Here is an 18,452-nt window from a genome sequence, read left to right on the forward strand (position 1 = left end):
AATCTCTGAGTTTCCAAGGTCCCCTTTCCCTTCGTCCTGCCAAGGAAGAAGTCCAGCTGTGCCTTTAACAGGGCTAGGATTAAAGTTGTTGCCCAGAGTTCCCGTTCCATATTTGCAGTCTAATCCAGCATCAGGTTAATTTAGTTTGTATTCCCAACTGTAGTCCTTTACATGTGGGGTCCAAATGGCAGTGGGTCATACAGAGGAACCAGAGCCCATAGTCAAGAGCTAAGAAAGTTCCTTTGTCTGGGAGATTCTGTATTCCCAAATTTTTGTGGGCTTGTAATGGCTGCACCCTCTCTAGCCAATCCATGGTTCCCAGGCTAGACTGACAGGTCAGTACCTTCCTTATATCACCCCAACTTCATTGTGCATGAGTCCACCTCCCCCTTTGTTGGATCCCTTCCCCCAGTGATTTGCAGGGAATGGATGGGTGATTCCCTGGGGAGTGTAAACTTACAGGTTCCTGGTGAAACTGCCCAGATGGCCATGCTTATAATGTCTGGACCCTCTTTTGCTCCTTTCCTATTATTAATAACTAGCTAATTATAACAGTGTCAATAGCACTGTCCCAAATTTCCAAACAGTAAGCAGATGAGAGAAAAGAATAGCCATAGACATGAATTATAAACAGTTCCTTTATTATAAATAATTAAAGTTGATAAAACTGGAAGAATAAATATTCTCTTTAAACAAAAATTAGATATGGATGGCCAAAATAACTAAAAATAACACCATGCCCCATACATAGTTAAATTCTCTCTTCAAATATCAGTACTACATGTATATATCCTCCAACCTGGTAAATTTTTATAAAGTGTTTCATTTTTTCTAAAAGCATATTACATTAATCACAATTTGTTTAAATTATTCTGATATTACCTTTATAACAATCATCTCTTAAATATTTAAATGCAATGAGAATACAACTTTGATCATTCCCGGGAGAAATTAACATTTCAACTCAATGAAAAATATCCATATATTTACATATTTTACTCTTTTCAAAGTAGATCACCTCCAGAGAACTTAGAATATTTCACTCTCTTCTACGAAAGTGTATGCGACGCATAAGTTCTCTAAACTTCAGTATTAAGGAGTTGTCTTTCCATGCTTCATAAGTACTTCTTAATTTGTCATAGTAACTTTCTTTTTTCAGGTTGAAATCTGATCCAATTTTTTTTAAATAACTGTCTTTTTTCCATATTTTTCTCCAGGAGCCTTTGAATTTTTCTAAATAACTTTCCTTTTCAGATACTTCCTTCCATATTCCTTCTCCTTTTTTTAAGGCTGTTAATTCAGCTTTAAGTAAATTTCTGTGAATTTTCCAATAGATTTTAGAATCATGATTTAGCCCTTTAACAAGAACAGTTTTGCCAAGACCTCTTCTCAAGATTTCTTCATTCAGACTCATACTGAAATATCTACCCTTGAATAAAAAATAACACAAACCAATCATTTAAACAAATTGCTAGTATACCCATAACATCTATTTACATTAAAATCAGTCATTCAGCAACTTTAGTCCTCCAGAGGAAAATAAAAAAGCAAAAGTGTCCCCAAGAGCTTAAAATAGCTAATGTTAAATCCAAGAATTTCATTACTAGAAGAGATCCTTGCTCAAAGTCAATTGCCTGCTTTGTAACATATTGTTCTCCACAGCCTCATTGGTGTAACCAAAAGAGGTATAGAAGCAGTAAAGTGCATAAAAAGCGTTTTTGTTTGTTTATTGTTTAGTGGGGGAATGGATCACATAAGATAGGCAAAATGACAGGAGGCCATAGCAAAAGAAACTAAAAAGTAGGCAAATGCAAAATAAACTGACACATAATGGAACTGCTAAATTAGGTTCAGAATTCCAGTGTTTTGGAAGGCACTGGCATGCAAATGAATTTTTAAAAGACTTTCCACATATAATTAACATAAAAATAGGCCTGGCCTGGAATGTTCATCCTTCAGAAAATGTCATTCATGGAATCCCTCACTTCCTAGTGAAACTGGATAAATGGGATTTCCTCTCCCACCCCCCACTAATTTACAAAATAAAGGAGATCCTGCTTAGCTATTTCCATAGTCCTTGTGGGATTTTAACAAATTATTAATAATTTCATAGCTTTATTAGACAAGAAATGTACAGTTAAATTTAAAAATGTGAAAACTCCAGGTTTAAAGTAGGAGATATTTTCTAGGACATCTAAAGAAAAAGTAACCCTTTGCTCCTTTAAATACAGTAACTTTTGGTATATGATGCTAAGGAGTTAAATACAGTTTTAAATGTTTATCATATTTTTCTTAATCATTTATATCTTAAGAGCTCATTCCCTTAACTCAAAATCGGAGTAATTACAATTCAACCTCACAACAGATAAATTGCCACAATATACACACAGCAGAGTTTGGTGACCTGCTACAAAGCAATGTAAGGTAAAATATGTAAGGTGCAGGGTGGGCTCGGGAGCCGAGAAGAGCTGCACGTGAATACATGCTCTCCCTTGGTTACCCCAAGTCCCATCAGTAAATGGGAATAGAAACATTGACTCCATAGGATAGTTTTGAGAATAATAAAACATACTCCTCAACTTGAAAAAGAAGATACTATTTTTGAGAGGTCTTTGGCATTTTTTATATAGTTGGGTATCATTATTTACTTTTAAATGCAAGATGCTAGGCTTTCTAGTATATGTCAAAAATTTGAGAGTTAAAATGATTACAATTCTAATCACTTCATTGTAGGGTTATTTTTTTATTCAAATTACTCTTTTCTATTAGATAATAAGGAAGTTTAAAAATGAGAAAAACTCTCCGACCAGTGTGACTCACTGGTTGAGCATCTACCCATGCACCAAGAGGTTAATTCCATTCCGGGTCAGGGCACATGCCCAGGTTGTGGGCCCGATCCCCAGTGGGGGGCATGCAGGAGGCGGCCAGTCAATGTTCTCACTCAATGATGTTTTTATCTCTCTTTCCCTCTCCCTCCCCGTCTCTCTAAAATCAATAAAGAAAGAAAAAGAAAAAAAAAAAGAAAAACTACTCTTAATTCTGTCATAATAACATTTCACTATTTAATCCCCACCCCCCCAGTAATCACCCATGATAAATGTGGAGTAAGGCACATGCAAGGACGCAGGATGACACTGCAACACCAGCAATACACACGAAGATCTGGGGCATCCCAGTCACACAGCGCTGTGGTCAGGTAAGAAGATTCTGAAGCAATGTTTTCAGATGACTGACTACTAATCAGAAAGAGTATTTAAAAATGCTCAACTTTAGATTTTCAAGACTGAGCAATATTTACCTTCAGAAAATACCCTTGCTTTTTTTGGGGGGGCGGGGGAGGGTATGTGCCCCTAGTGGGAACTGAACCCGGGACTCTCTGGTCCTCAGGCCAACACTTCAACCACTGAGCCAAACCGGCCAGGGCAATAATCCTTGCTTTTTGTAGTGCCCAGTCGACAAGCATCATTCAACAAGTGGTTTCTAATAACAAGTGTGATATCATATTCTCATAACGTAAGTGTATAGCCCTGGCCAGTTTGGCTCAGCGGTTGGGCGTCGGTCTGCAGACCAGAGACTACAGGGTTCGATTCCCGCTAGGGGCATGTACCACCAAAAAACAAAATAAAATAAACTAATAAAATAAATGTATAAAGGGTCTCCTTAAACTAGTAATGTCCAGAGTCACTAATAATCTTAAATGTTTCCTTTATCTTAATTTTCTATTTTTTCTAATAAACATATATAACTAAAATATTATTATAAAATTTATATATGAAATCCTGGTTCTCTAAACATAATCATTATGAGTAGTGGTTTAAAAAGAAAAATATTCAGTCCCATTATATATCCAAGGTTCTAATTAATGACATATTTATGTGTAAATAAAAAGAATAAAATATTGCTCATTCTTTCTTGATACTACTTACCTTATTGACTAACAGGTAGCAAAAGAGTGCTGAATCCTCCCTTCCAAGAAGCTGGAACCATAGTAGTTGGGAAGGTTTAAGTTCTTTTTGTAACCACATCTTCCCAGTTTCAGTGAGTTCTACTCCAGCCAGCTTAACCAGCAAAACTCCACATGGCTCTTCTAAGAAGATTAGGTAGAAAAGAGCACAGCTTTAGTACCATGTTGTGAATGCAAATTCTAAAATCATTTAGCCCCCACCCCAAAACAACTGAATGTTTTATGTTTATTTATAAAGAGCCAGACTCTCTAAATGTAAATCTACTTATTTCTATATTCAAGTTTTCTTTTAAAACAATACAAGTATATAACTGATGGAATAATTTCAAAAACCCATTTCAGTAAGCTCTACAAACAGGATGTGAGATTTAACCAATTTACCTTTTTCTTTTAAACCTTCCAGATGTATTTATTTATATCTATAGAGAGATTTGTAACACATACACACAGATCTATAGATACACAGTTTAATAATATGGGCTCTTACTACCAATAAAACTGTATAAGCTGCTTTTCCATTTAACAACTTATTGAGGATATCTTTCTATCTCAATAAATATTTATTTACATTGACATTATTATTACTTTTTTATACATTTTGAAAAACTTATTTCCAAACACAATTTTATTAATTTATATTCAAAGCAACACAGTATTAAAGTTGTTTACCAAAACCCTTGATAAAATTTGAACCAACTTTAATAACAGGATTTTATTTTAGAGAAAGTTTGTAACTTTGCAAAAAGGGATATGGCTGACAAAAAGAAAATTAATGTCTTTTTTTTTAAAAAGAAAGAAAGTACACCTTTAACATATGTTAAGATCGTATACAAGTAGTTGAAGGTAGAAAGTTAAATCCATCTAATCTCTAAGAAAAATAGTAACATTTGAGTTCAAGAAGACATCCTAAAACCCTGCTACAATATTATTTCATAATAAAAACACCTTTTCTTTACGGCATGAGCTTCTTGAAACCTGACCTAAGGTTTCAATTAGAGAAGCATCAAAAGGTATAAGTAGAAAGATTATACCCTTAGTAAAAATCTGTAATGTAGTAAATATACACATTAGATTGAGGCAACACATATAATAAAGGTCAGATGAATTCTTATCATTAGTATATAATGAGTTAAGAGAAGCCTGAAGATTCTGAGTTCTCTCTCCAATCCTGTAATGTTGCCATCAACATCAACTGTCTTCCAATAAAACATGCTCTGGGTCCAGCCAGTGTGGCTCAGTGGTTGAGCATTGGCCCATGCAGCAAGAGGTTGCTGGTTCAGTTCCTGGTCAGGGCACATGCCCAGGTTGTAGGCCTGATCCCCAGTGGGGGGCATGCAGGAGGCAGCTGACTGATGTTCTCTCTCACAGATGTTTCTATCTCTCCCTCTCACTTCCTCTCTCTCTAAAATCAATAATAAAAAAAAAAATTTAAAACAAAACAAAACAAAAAAACAAACATGCTCTGGTTTTTTAGACCAAAGCTTTTGGGACCAAAATCATGAATCTAATTCAACACTATCAACCTTACATATTAATGTACTTACACAATGAAATATACAGATCATGTGTCATAGAAATATACACTTGAAACCCATATCATCTTATTAACCAATGTCACCCCAATAAATTTATTTTTTTATTTTTATTTAATTTATCTTTATTTTTGAAAGTATGATAGATGTCCCCATAACCACCCCCCCCCCCCCCACCGGTTTGACAGTCTGTTCCGTACTTCCATGTCTCTGGATCTATTTTATTCATCAGCTTATTTTGTTCATTATATTCCACAAATGAGATCATGTGGTATTTGTCTTTCTCTGACTGACTTATTTCACTGAGCATAATGCTCTCTAGGTCCCTCCATGTTGTTTCAAGGGTAAGAGATCTTTCTTTGTTATAGCTACATAGTACTCCATTGTGTATATGTACCACAGCTTTTTTATCCACTCATCTACTGATGGACACTTGGCTGTTTCCAGATCTTAGCCATTGTAAATAGTGCTGCTATGAACATAGGAGTGCATATATTCTTTTTGATTGGTATTTCAGGCTTCTTAGGATATATTCCGGGAAGTGGGATCACTGGGTCAAATGGCAGTTCAATTTTAAATTTTTTGAGGAAAATACCATATTATTTTCCATAGTGGCTGCACCACTCTGTATTCCTACCTGCAGAGTACTAGAGTCTCTTTTTCTCCACCCCCTTGCCACACTTGTGTTTGATGAGCAATAAATTTAATTTAAAAAAAAGTATTCATGTCCTAATTCTTTAACAGAAGGTCACTGAATTCCCTTAAAATTAGCAAATTCCCCATTGAGCATATAAAATATGATGTGGTGCCCTGGCTGGTTTCACTCGGTGGTTAGAGAGTCGGCCCGTGGACCAGAGTCCTGGGTTCGGTTCCCGCTAAGGTCATGGACCTTGGTTGCAGTTTGTCCCCGGCCCTGGTTGGCGACCACTCGATGTGTCCCTTTCACATTGATGTTTCTCTCTCTCTTTCTCCCTCCCACTCTATCTGAACTAAATACTGAAAAATGTCCTCAGATGAGGATAAAAATAAGAGTCAACTGGAGTTCAAGAGGAACAAAGAAGTGTGCCCAGGACATGAAAACACATGTAAACAGAGGGAAGGTTTGTTTGCCTGGGGTCTTTGACAAGAAACAGAAAGAACTGGGAATTTCAGCAGGAAAGAACCAGCCCCTGCCAAACTCTCCAATCTCCTTTGGTGCCTCTTGTCCCCTTCTTCCCTATGCCCCAGCCACACGAGTCTTTACATGGTTTATCAATGGAGTGAAGCTCATTTCCACACATGGTCTCTCATTCTTCAGGTCACTGATTAAATAGCAACTCAATGATGCTTTCTCTGACCACTTTATAGGCATAGGTTCCCCCTTTACATGACCCCCGGTAATTCACATCCTAGCACCCAGCTCCTTTTCTTCATAGCTCTTAGAGCAATTTTCATGCGTCTGTCTCTCTTCCACCTGGACTGTAAGCTCCAAGGGGCAGGGTGGTCTTGTTTGTTTCACTCAGCACTCCGTGGCTGGTAGAGGGCCTAGAATGTAATGGGTGCTCAGTATTTGTGGAGTGAATGCTTGAATGCCTGAATGAAATAATGAATGATTGAAAAAAAGAAGGGAAGGAAGAAAGAAAATCTGGAACTAAATTAAATAGTTCCTTGTATGTTAAGGCCAAGAGTTTGGAGTTATTAAAAATTAAAATAACATTTTTGCTATTTTACAAATAAATTCTAATATAGGAACACTAAAATAGTTATTTAGTCTTATTATAGTTTCACTTACTTACTTCTCCATGAAGATATAATAGGTAAAGTAATAGGAATATGTTCAATTTCTAAACCATTCTCGGTTATTCGGCGTAATCGTCCACGTAGCTTAACATTCTTTCTTATAAATTCTACTGGAATAGCTGAAGAACTCGTAAATTTTGATGTCTGATGATTTACAAGGAGAAAAATACAACATTTTGTCATTATTTTCACTTTAAAATTGTGTCAAATTGTTATCTAAACATTTAACAAGAGAACTATTGACTAATTTTTAATTTTATATAAATATTTAATATGATTTAATAAAAAATGTTTATAGGAACATTCTTTAGAAATCTTTGTCATCATTTTACTATTTCAAGCTACTATACAGAGCACATTAAACAAACTAACTCCTAAAAGCTTACATCCTCAAAATATAACACAATTCATCAAAAAGAAGTATGAGCGTAGAGTTGTACCTGGTACCACACAGTAAATAGTCTCTATTCTGTGATATGCAGTCTATTCATGCAGGCACTTCTGGGAAAACCTAAACCAAGCTGAGTTAAATTAAATTACAACTCCTAATCAGCAAGATTGTTTCTCTTATTTTTTTTTATCTCAGGAGAAAAAGGACCAAAAAAAGGTCAACATTGGAAATTCAATTAAATACCTAATGCCCTAAAATTAGTCAATATTTTATACCTACATCTTCCACATTAATAATACTATAGGGTCACAGGGATGAGCTTCATTCGTAATCATGACTAAGTAAGAGTTTCACGCATGCAGGATAAATTAGTACCCAACTACCTGAAACAGTCCAATTGAACTAAACATTATCAAAAACAATTCTACACAAAAATAATACTGTAGTAGACAAAGCCAGAATGTGGAGCATTCAATGGGACAAATGACTTGGTTGTTCTAACAAATCAATAGCTTGGGGGGCAGTTGTTATCACATAAATGAGACTTAAGAGATGTAACAAACAAATACAATATCTGGACCATTTGAATCCTGATTTAAATAAATCATCTATTTAAAAAAGACATCACTGAGACAAAGAATTTTTACTATAGACTGGGTCTTAAATACTAAGAGATTATTAATTATATTATGTGTGATAATGTTATAGGACAAACTGGCATTATGAGCCCTTTGATGCAATACAGTAGGTAGACTACACCACTTTCTCGTTCACACTAAATCTAATGATGAAACACACAAACCCAGACCATGGGATATTCTATAAGACAACTAGCTAGGACTCTTCAAAAATGGCAATGTCATGAGAAACATAAATTAAAAATAAAGGTAAGGTGATGGTATATTCTAGATTAAAGGAGACTAAAGAGACATGACAACTAAATACAATGCATGATCCTTGGTGCAATCTTCAGCTGAGATAAAAACAGCTACAAAACATATTTTGGCTCTGGCTGGTTTGGGTCAGTGGTTGGCGCGTTGGCCTGCGGACCAGAGAGTCCTGGGTTTGGTTCCCGCTAGGGGCACGTACCAAAAACAAACATATTCTGACATAGTAAATTTGAATATGAACTATATCTTAGATCATACTACTGCAAAATGTTAAATTTTTTACTTTTTATTTTATTTTTATCCTCACCCAAGGACATTTTTCCATTTTTTACTCAGATAGAGCGGGAAGGAGAGAGAGGAAGAGAGAGAAACATCGATGTGAAAGGGACACATCGAGTGGCCGCCACCCACACGACCCAACCAGGGCAGGGGACAAACTGCAGCCAAGGTACATGCCCCTAGCGGGAACCGAACCCGGGTCTCTGTGGACCACAGGCTGACGCTCTAACCGCTGAGCCAAACCGGCCAGGGCTGCAAAATGTTAAATTTTTTAGATGGGATAATATTAACATGATTATGCAGGAACATATTCTTGCCTTAAAATATGAAGTGTTTATGGGGCAAGTTTCCAGATGTCTGCAACTTGCCTTCAAATGGTTCCACAGAGGGAGAAATAGAAAGTACAACTGCGATAAATGTTAACAACTGGTGAATCTACATAAAAAGTAGATGAGTGTTGCCCTGGCCAGTTTGGTTCAGTAGTTAAAGCATTGGCGGGCAGACCAGAGAGACCCGGGTTCGGTCCCGCTTAGGGGGCACGTACCTCAGTTGCAGTTTGTCCCATGACTCACATGGATGTGTCTCTCTCTCTCTCTTCCTCTCTCCCTCCCGCTCTATCTGAAGATAAATGCAAAATGTGCTCAGGTGAGGATTCAAAAAAAAAAAGTAGGTGAGTGTTACAACACTTTTTCTAAAGAAAATGTTGCGGGGGGAAAGGATTCTGGATCTATTATCAGCATTCAAGAATGTGGAATATTCTCCAAGCCACAAATAAAGCTGTGTTGTTGCGGGGGGCGAGAGGGAGTGGAATATTAGTTCAATTTCAGGTTTCAGCACCAAAACAAACAAAAAACAAAAAGAATGTAAAATATGCAGAAAGTAAATAAAAGAGAGGAGAAATTCTAACTCAAATCACGAAGAGTTTAAGTAAGTCACCTGACAAAGGCTTTTTATGAAAAGTCTGTAGGAAAAACAAATATGGGCTAATGTCCACAAGAATGGCTCCCAATATGGCTTTGTGACATCACAAAAGCAGCACTGATGAATTCATCAAAACCAGTGGGAGGGGCCCAGTGGTTGAGCATCAACCCATGGACCAAGAGGTCCTGGGTTCAATTCCCTGTCAGGGCACATGCCCGGGATTGTGGGCTCAGTAACCAGTAGTGGAGGGGTGCAGGAGGCAGCCAATCAATGTTTCTCTCTCACTGAAGTTTCAACCTCTCCCTTCTTTCTCTAAAAAAAATCTAAAAAAAATTTTTTTATATGCATAACCAATGAACACAGACAACAGTGTGATGAAGGTGGGGGGAGGGGCAGCGAGGAAGGTGGGACACCTGTAATACTTTTAAAAATAAAGATAACAAAAACAAAAAAAAACAATGGGAGGGGTACTCTAGGAGTTTAAGATGATCACCACTGACTTGAATGAGGATAAAATAGCAGTGTGGTATGATACTTGGAAGGATTTGAATGCTAAAAGTCAGAGTTAGTATTTAAAAAGATTTTCACAACCAGAATGTTAGGGTAAAATGTAAAAGTCTTCCCTTGTACTATACCCCAAATTAATGAAAGATAGAAGAGAATGAACTAATAGTAGCATATATAAAAAATAAACGAGCCTGACCGGTGTGGCTCAGTGGTTAAGCATTGACCCATGCACCAGGAGGTTGCTGCTTCAATTCCGGGTCAGGGCACATGCCCAGGTCCTGAACCAAATTCCCAGTGTGGGGCATGCAGGAGGCAGCCAATCGATGTTCTCTCTTATCAATGTTTCTATCTCTCTCTCCCTCTCCCTTCCTCTCTCTGTAAAATCAATAAAGGAAAAAAACAAAAATAAATAAATAGGACTTCCGGTCAAGATGGCGGCGCATGTAAACGAGATACCGCGTCCTCCCACAACCACATCAAAGTTACAACTAAACTACAGAACAACCATCCTTCAAAACCGCCTGAAATCAAGCTGAATGGAAGTCCTACAACTAAGGAAGTAAAGCAGCAGCCACATCGAGACTGGTAGGAGGGGCGGAGGGGACGGGCTGGTCCCACACCCACGTGTGGCAGATAAAAATCAGGAGGACACCTCGGCTGGGAAGGTCCTCCCTGAGGACTGAGGGGTCCCCGTCCCACACCAGGTGCCCCGCTCAGGGTTCCAGTGCCAGGAAGAGAATCCCCATAACTTCTGGCTGGAAAAACCAGCAGGAATTGAGGCTCAGAGAAGCTGAAGCGGCTGGAGCCCCAGGCAGCTCCTTAAAGGGCCCGCGCACGGACTTATCGGACTCTCTCCCTCTAAGCTTGGAGGGGAGGCAGCTCGAGGGGCACCAGAGACACACAGGGAAGAACTGAGCTGTTTGGCACTGGAGCGAGGGCTGGAGAGGGGGCTTTCTCGGGGACAAATGTGCTGTCAGAGGCCTTTGTTCCTTTGGTGAGCCCTTCCTGGGGGCGGCAGACAGTTGCCATATCTGGGACTCCAGCACCCTGGCTCACACTGGTAGCCCCGCCCTGGTGACTCCCTGAGGCCCTGACCCATCCCACCCAACTTTCAGGCCCACCCAAGCTGTTGCCACTTGCTTAACCATAGGATTGGCCTGTCTTGGACCCTGCTTCAGGTTTTCCTAAATTCTTTCAAATGAGCAGCATCTGGTCTCAGCTAGCCCCATATCTCTCATTAAGTAATACACAGAAACAAACACAGGGAGGGAGCCAAAATGAGGAGACAAAGAAACAGGTCCCAAATGAAAGAACAGAACAAAACCCCAAGAAAAGAACTAAGCGAAATGGAGATAAGCAACCTAACAGATGCTGAGTTCAAAATACCGCTTATAAGGATGCTCAATGAACTTAGTGAGGGCCTCAAGAGCATAAAAAAGGACCAGTCAGAAATCATGGGTGCACAGTTAGAAATGAAGGAGGCATTAACTGAAATAAAGAATAATTTACACAGCTTCAATAATAGAGTACGTAAATCCAAGGAGCAAACCATCGATTTGGAATATAAGGAAGCAAAAAAGGCCCAATCAGAACAGCAAAAAGAAAAAAGAATCCAAAAGAATGAGGATAGTGTAAGGAGCCTCTGGGACAATTTCAAGTGTGCCAACATTCGCATCTTGGGGGTGCCAGAAGGAGAAGAGTGAGAATAAGAAATCGAAAACCTGTTTGAAACAAGAATGGCAGAAAACTTCCCTAACTTGGTGAAGGAAACAGACATACAAGTCCAGGAAGCACAGAGACCCAAACAAGATGAACCCCAACAGGCCCACACCAAGACACATCATCATCAAAATGCAAAAGGTTCAAGACAAAGAGAGAATCTTAAAAGCAGCAAGAGAAAGGCAGCTAGTTACCTACAAGGGAGTTCCCATTAGGTTGTCAGCTGATTTCTCACAAGAAACTTTGCAGGCCAGAAGGGAGTGGCAAGAAATATTCAGAGTGATGAAAAGCAAGAACCTACAACCAAAATTACTCTATCCTGCAAAGCTGTCATTTAGAATCGATGGCCATAGAAAGACTTTCCCATACAAGAAAAAGTTAAAGGAGTTCATCACCACCAAACCGTTATTATATGAAATGATGAAGGGTTTTTTTGAAGAAAAAGATAAAATATATGAACAAACAAAATGGCAATGAATACATATCTATCAACAATGGAATCTACAAACAAAATGAACAGGCAGAACAGAAACATTCTCATAGATACAGAGAACATTTTGTTGGTTGCCAGTTGGGAGGGGGGTTGGGGGCATGAGTGAAAAAGGTGAAGGGATTAAGAAGTACAAATTCATTGCTAGACTGACAAACCTCAAAGGGAAAGGCGTTGGGGGAGTGGGAAGAAATAAACCAAAGAACTTATATGCATAACCAATGGACACAGACTCTAGTGTGGGAAAAGGCAGGAGGGGGGCAGTAGTGGGTCAATGGGGGAAAAATGTGGAACATCTGTAATACATTTTACATCCAACAATAAAGATTAAAAAATAAATAAATAAATAAATAAGCCCTGGCCAGTTTTCTCAGTGGTTAGAGCATCAGCCTGCAGACCAGAGAGACCCAGGTTTGGTTCCCGCTAAGGGCATGTACCTCGGGTGCAGTTTGTCCTCGGCCCAGGTTGGGGTTGTGTGGAAGGCAGTCACTCGATGTGTCCCTTTCACGTCAATGTCTCTCTCTCTCTCTCTCTCTCTCCCTCCCTCCCACTATATCTAAACAAAAATTGAAAAATGTCCTGGTGAGGATAAAAATAAATATATGAATGAGAGGTTTTTAGTTCATTGTGAACTCAAAATGAGTGAAAGTATGACAAAGTTACCAAAAATAGTACAAATTCCCTTCCTCTTCTGCTGCACTCCCCAAACTACTTTAAGTATATTTTTAAGGACTACCAAGAGAAATGATCCCTCCGCACTACTCTTTTTTTTTGTTTTTTTTTGCATTTATCTTCAGATAGAGCAAGAGGGAGAGAGAGAGAAACATCCACATGAGAGAGACACATTGCGTGGTTGCCACCCACACGACCACAATCGGGCCCAGACAAACTGCAACCGCGATACACGCCCTTAGGGGGAACCGAACCCAGGACTGTCTGGTCCACGAGCCAATGCTCTAACCTCTGAGCCAAACCGGCCAGGGCCCCTTAGCACTATTCTTTTTTTTTTTTCCAGTATGTGCCCCTAGTGGGAAATGAACCCAGGACTCTCTGGTCCACAGGCCGAAGCTCCAACCGCTGAGCCAAACCGGCCAGGGCCTCAGCACTATTCTTAACCAAACTCTTAATCAGATCGTTTAATATTTTGAAAATCTGAAAACCTTCAAAATGCATAAAATATATAGATTTTAGGGTTAAGAAAGAAAAAAGTAGAATGAAAAGAACTAAAGTCTCAAAAGTTCCAGTCATATATGTGTGTGTATATATAATGCTAAAAATATATTATATAAAAAATAAACATATATTATGCTAAAAATAAATGACTTACAAAATCATGGAGCTGTAAGAAATAACCTATTAGATATAAGGTTAAAAATAAGTTCAAGGTGCCCTGGCAGGTGTGGCTCAGTTGGTTAGAGCTTGGTCCCTTATACCAAAAGATTTCGGGTTGGATCCCCAGTCGGGGCTCATATGGGTGGCAACCAAAAAGAGAAAATCAATGATTACATTTTTTTTAAAGTTCAAGGCACTTAAAAAAGAGAAAAGAAGAGCCCATCTGGTATTGCTCAGTGGTTGAGCATCAGACCCATGCACCCAGAGGTCACTGGTTTGATTCCCAGTCAGGGCACAAGCCCAGTTTGTAGGCCTGATCCCCATGCCGGGGCCAGCCAATCAATGTTCTCTCTCCCTCTTCCTCTCTCTCTAAAATCAATAAAGAAAAAAACATTTAAAAAAGAAAAGAAGATTAAAGTGCTGACATGGAGTCAGGGAGAAAAGGCAACAGTTGAAAAAGATGTATAGTAAATCTATGTAGTCAATGTAATATAAAACAATATAGAAATAATAAATGTAGAAAATATATACAGAAGCAATAAATCCATACCAGATTGCAACATGACACTAAAATTACATCCTATAGAAAGTAGTTATAAAAAAATACTTATAAATATTAAAATATCAAATGAATTTCCACAATGTTTATTATTAAAATACTATTGAAAGTGCAAAAAAAAAAAAAAAGCTAACTGAAAGCATAAATTATGTTTTACACCATACATCTTGCTTTATCCATTGAACAACAGATCTTAAAGATTGTTGCAAATCAGAGAAAGCAAACATTTTTCAGTTCAAAGAGACATAATTCAACTATGATCGAAATCTAAAACCACTATAGAAAAGTTTTGAGATATTTCACAATGTCTGAAATGCAAATTTAGTGATTATACCATTTTAGCAAACTCAATCATTTTCAGATTGCTTTTTAAGCATGAAGAAAGTGATTATGGAAATACAGGCTATGCAATTACCTGCCATAAAATACTATGGATGTGTTACTGTTAAAACAATCTTAATTGTTCATTGTTCTAAAATTACTATTTGAATGTTTCTAATATGAATAACAAAGTGCTACACTGCTTGAGATAAAAACTGGAGAAAAAAATTAACTGTCTATTGCTTCTCATAATGTCTTGTTCATTTTTTAACTTACCAGTCGAACACTTCTTAGAAGTAACATTATTCCAGCTATGGCCATTATGGTGCTGATGTTCTTCAGAAAGAAATTTAATGATTAAGTCTCGTTAATTATTATTTACAACAGTGAAAGTACTAATTAGAGGGGGGAAATAAGACTGTCTTCCTATATCTAACTGTGCAAATAAGGCAGATTCTTCAACTAAAGGCCTACTTCTTCCAAAAGACTTGAACTGCCCACCTATTAATCTTCCCCTTTTTCTTTCAAATAATCTGGCATGCACAGTAATTGTTTGCATAGTATTGTATTGTTCTCTTTTAATTGTATTACTTTAACCATGAGTTCCCTGAAAGCAAGAATCAGTTTAATACTTCTTGTGCAATGCCAACAGTAATTTACCTAACCCTGAGCCTACAGTGGGAATTTAAATATTTAGTAGAAACCTTTATCACCAAAACCTTAAAATACTGCACCTTGGGAAATACATGTAGGTAAACAGTTCAGAAAAACGTAGTGATGTTTTTATAGTGTTTCATTTAAACTGAAGTAGATCTAAAGGGATTTAATTAAAACACAAGAACCTTGTAACACCCTAAACAAAACTGAGAATCTTACATGCTTTCCTTCAATAAATACAACTAGTTATATAAGGAATGAAGTTGAAAACATACATAAGGTACATTCTGTGATGGGTTACTTGGAATAATACATCCCCGTACTAACAAACACTGCTTCCTCTCCCAAGCCTGCTGAAGTCCTTTATCAATTTGTAATAACCTGGGTATCTCTTCTTGCTTACCGGAAAGAGTGGAGGCCTGGTCAATTAACACCTATATATGAACCACTCATTAATGCCTCAAATACTTATCTATCACTTACTAAGTGGCAGGCAGTACTTTAAGAATGAGGGCTGCACTCCTGGACAGCTTTGTGCTGCATGCCTGCAGAGCACTTGCAAGGCTGATGATTCTCCTGAGTTTCTCAGCAGACTTCATCAAAGTTAACCATTCCTTCTGAAAATATTCTCTTCACTTGGCTTCTCGGACACCTGGTTTTCCTTCTCCTCCCTCAATGTTCCTTTCCTAATCTTTGCTGACATCCTTCTTTTCACTCTCCAATTTCTGGACGTTACAGGTCCTGCAGGTCTCAATTCGAAGCTAGGACTTCTTCAGTAGCTTTTCTGACTCGCTCCAAGATGTCATCCAAGTTTTAACTACTACTTCAGGTGTACAGAGCTCACTCCCAAAGGTCTATGTCCAGTCTTGACCTCCCTTCAACACAAGACTCCTATATCCAGTTGCCTACGTGTAGAAGTCTAAGGACCATGTTCAAGTCCACACATCTCTATTTAGAAGTCTAACAAGCATCTTCAAGTTCACGTGTCCAAAAAGAGCTCTGGATTTTCCTAACAAAACATTTACCCCAACTACTCCATATCAGCAGCTTTTGCCAACATCTACCCAGGGGCAGCCCCCTGGACTTCTCTTTCTTTGTAACCCCACCCAAACAATGCACACCACCACCGGGTCTCAGCCACAGCCCTCCCCAGCCTGGTCGCCTGAGATGTCCCTCCCTAGCTACAACTTCAGTGTCTTCTCACTTCGCTTAAAAATAAACGAAACAAAAACCTCCGCTCTCCCCAGGCCCACAGGGCCCACGTGCTTCGCCCTCCGCCACCCCACTGCGCCCAAGGACCCGCGGGCACTCGCCCTCGCGGGGCCCCAGGACCAGCGCAGCGCTGGCCTCCCGCCGGTCGCCCCCGCCCCGCCCACGCGCCCCTGGCGCCGCGGCCTCGGAGCCGCCGCCCGGCGCCCACCACCTGCCCGGCCCGCGGGACTGCGGTACCCGGACGAGGCGCAGGTGGTCGTCCGCCCACTGCGACATCCGCGCCACCGCATTGGGCGCCGGTCCGTCTCGGTCGGCGGGCGGCGAGGCCCGGGGCTCCGGCCGCCCCGCCATGTTCCCGGCCTCCTCGAGCCCGCGCCGCGCTCCCCGGCGGCGGCAGGGGGTGCCGTGCTCCCCGGCGGGCGGCAGGGGGCGCCGCGCTCCGCCGGCAGTTGGGGGCGCCGCGCGCTGGCGACCGCCGGGTTCCCTTCACCTTGGCCTGGGAGTGGCCGGCGACCGGCTGCCTTCCTTCCGTCGCCTGTGGGCGGGCCTCCCAACCCGTTATGAGACACCCCGACAGTGGCCTCTCCGCATTCTGCAGGGTTTCCCCGCAGCGTGGGTGCTCCCTGTGGCTCAGGGGTGGGGGTGGGGGAGTCTCCAGTACCTGGTGGGAAGAGGGGCACTTGGTGATTTCAATGGACGCAGCCGCAGTGTGGGTTCCGCAGGTGCCATGCAGGAACGGAAATTGAACTTCATTCCGCCACTTCAGCGGTAATTCTTTGAGCTCACCGAGACGACCAAGCCACTGAACCAAGTCCTGTTCGTCTGCCCCCTCTAGTCTTCAGGTCCCATCTCAGCTTTGACCCTGTTTTAGCGGTGTGCTCACTCCCCCGAAATAGCATCAACTCCAACCCCTCCTGCCTCCTTTGCTCTTGCCTGGCACAGCCTCAACATTGTAGTACACCCCACGCGCACCAAACAGCTGGAGTCTAGCTTGGAGAGATCTTCAGCTCTTTCATGATAAGCTGCAAATCTAGACTTTTATATGAGATCACCTTGTTATGAAATTAAAATGAAATGTTGGCACAACACCGTGCTGGGCATAGAATAGGTGTTAAAGCAGACTACAGACTTTCTGTGTATACCTCTGCTTTAAGGCTTTCCATTAGGTTCAAGTAATGTCAAAGGTCCTTTGGCTCATGTAGAAGGTGCTAAATAATCGAAGCTCTGGTTAGCTAAGCTTTTCTTTTCTACTTCCTACTTCATTCGTTACACTCGAGCACACTGAGCACACTGAGCTTCTCTCTGTTCTTCACACATGCCAAGTTCATCACTGCCTTGCCGCCTTTGAACTTACAGTTCCCTCTGCCTAGAATGCCCTGATCCCTCCTCCCTTTGACTCTCTCCACCCCACCACCACCACCAAGGTGGCTTCTTCCTTATCCTCTCAGTTTAAGTATATCCACAAAGAGGGCTTTTCTAAACACTCCATATCAAGTAGGTCCTCAACATATACAACATAAAATTTAATTTGTAATTTTATAGAGATAGGCTTTCTTTTTATTCTCTTGCTTCCCCACTAGTTTGTAGGTCAGGAATGCATCTCTATTGTGTATCTATGCCTCAATAGCCAGTGCCAAGCATAGTTCCTGATACACAGGAGAATCTTATTAAATATTAGCTGAATGAGGATTCTTCTAGTCTTTATACGACAAAATCTCTACCTATCACGCCTCCTCCTCCTGTTTTGTCCTCCTCTCCTCTTCCCTTCCACTTCCTTCCATTTTCTTTTATTTAAAAAAAAATGTTTTTACTAATTTTTTAGAGAGAGAAATAGAAACATTGATTGGCTGCCTCCTACACACCTCCCACTTAGGATCAAGTCTCCTCCCGGGGATGAGC

General features: G+C 40.1%; 1 protein-coding gene across 1 annotated transcript; it reads right to left on the reverse strand.

The window, feature by feature from the left end:
• Positions 1-717: 717 nt before the first annotated feature.
• Positions 718-16,904, reverse strand: CUNH3orf33 (chromosome unknown C3orf33 homolog). The gene is made up of 5 exons (XM_036243025.1): positions 16,791-16,904; positions 14,961-15,020; positions 7,272-7,419; positions 3,927-4,087; positions 718-1,429 (listed from the first exon to the last, which is right to left on the reverse strand). Exons 1-5 carry the CDS (start codon positions 16,902-16,904, stop codon positions 1,040-1,042), a joined length of 873 nt encoding a protein of 290 aa, XP_036098918.1. The 3' UTR covers positions 718-1,039.
• Between the last annotated feature and the right edge of the window lie 1,548 nt (positions 16,905-18,452).

The sequence above is a fragment of the Molossus molossus genome, unplaced genomic scaffold (genome assembly GCF_014108415.1).
Source record: "Molossus molossus isolate mMolMol1 unplaced genomic scaffold, mMolMol1.p scaffold_m16_p_5, whole genome shotgun sequence".
In the NCBI taxonomy this organism is placed as follows: Eukaryota; Metazoa; Chordata; class Mammalia; order Chiroptera; family Molossidae; genus Molossus; species Molossus molossus.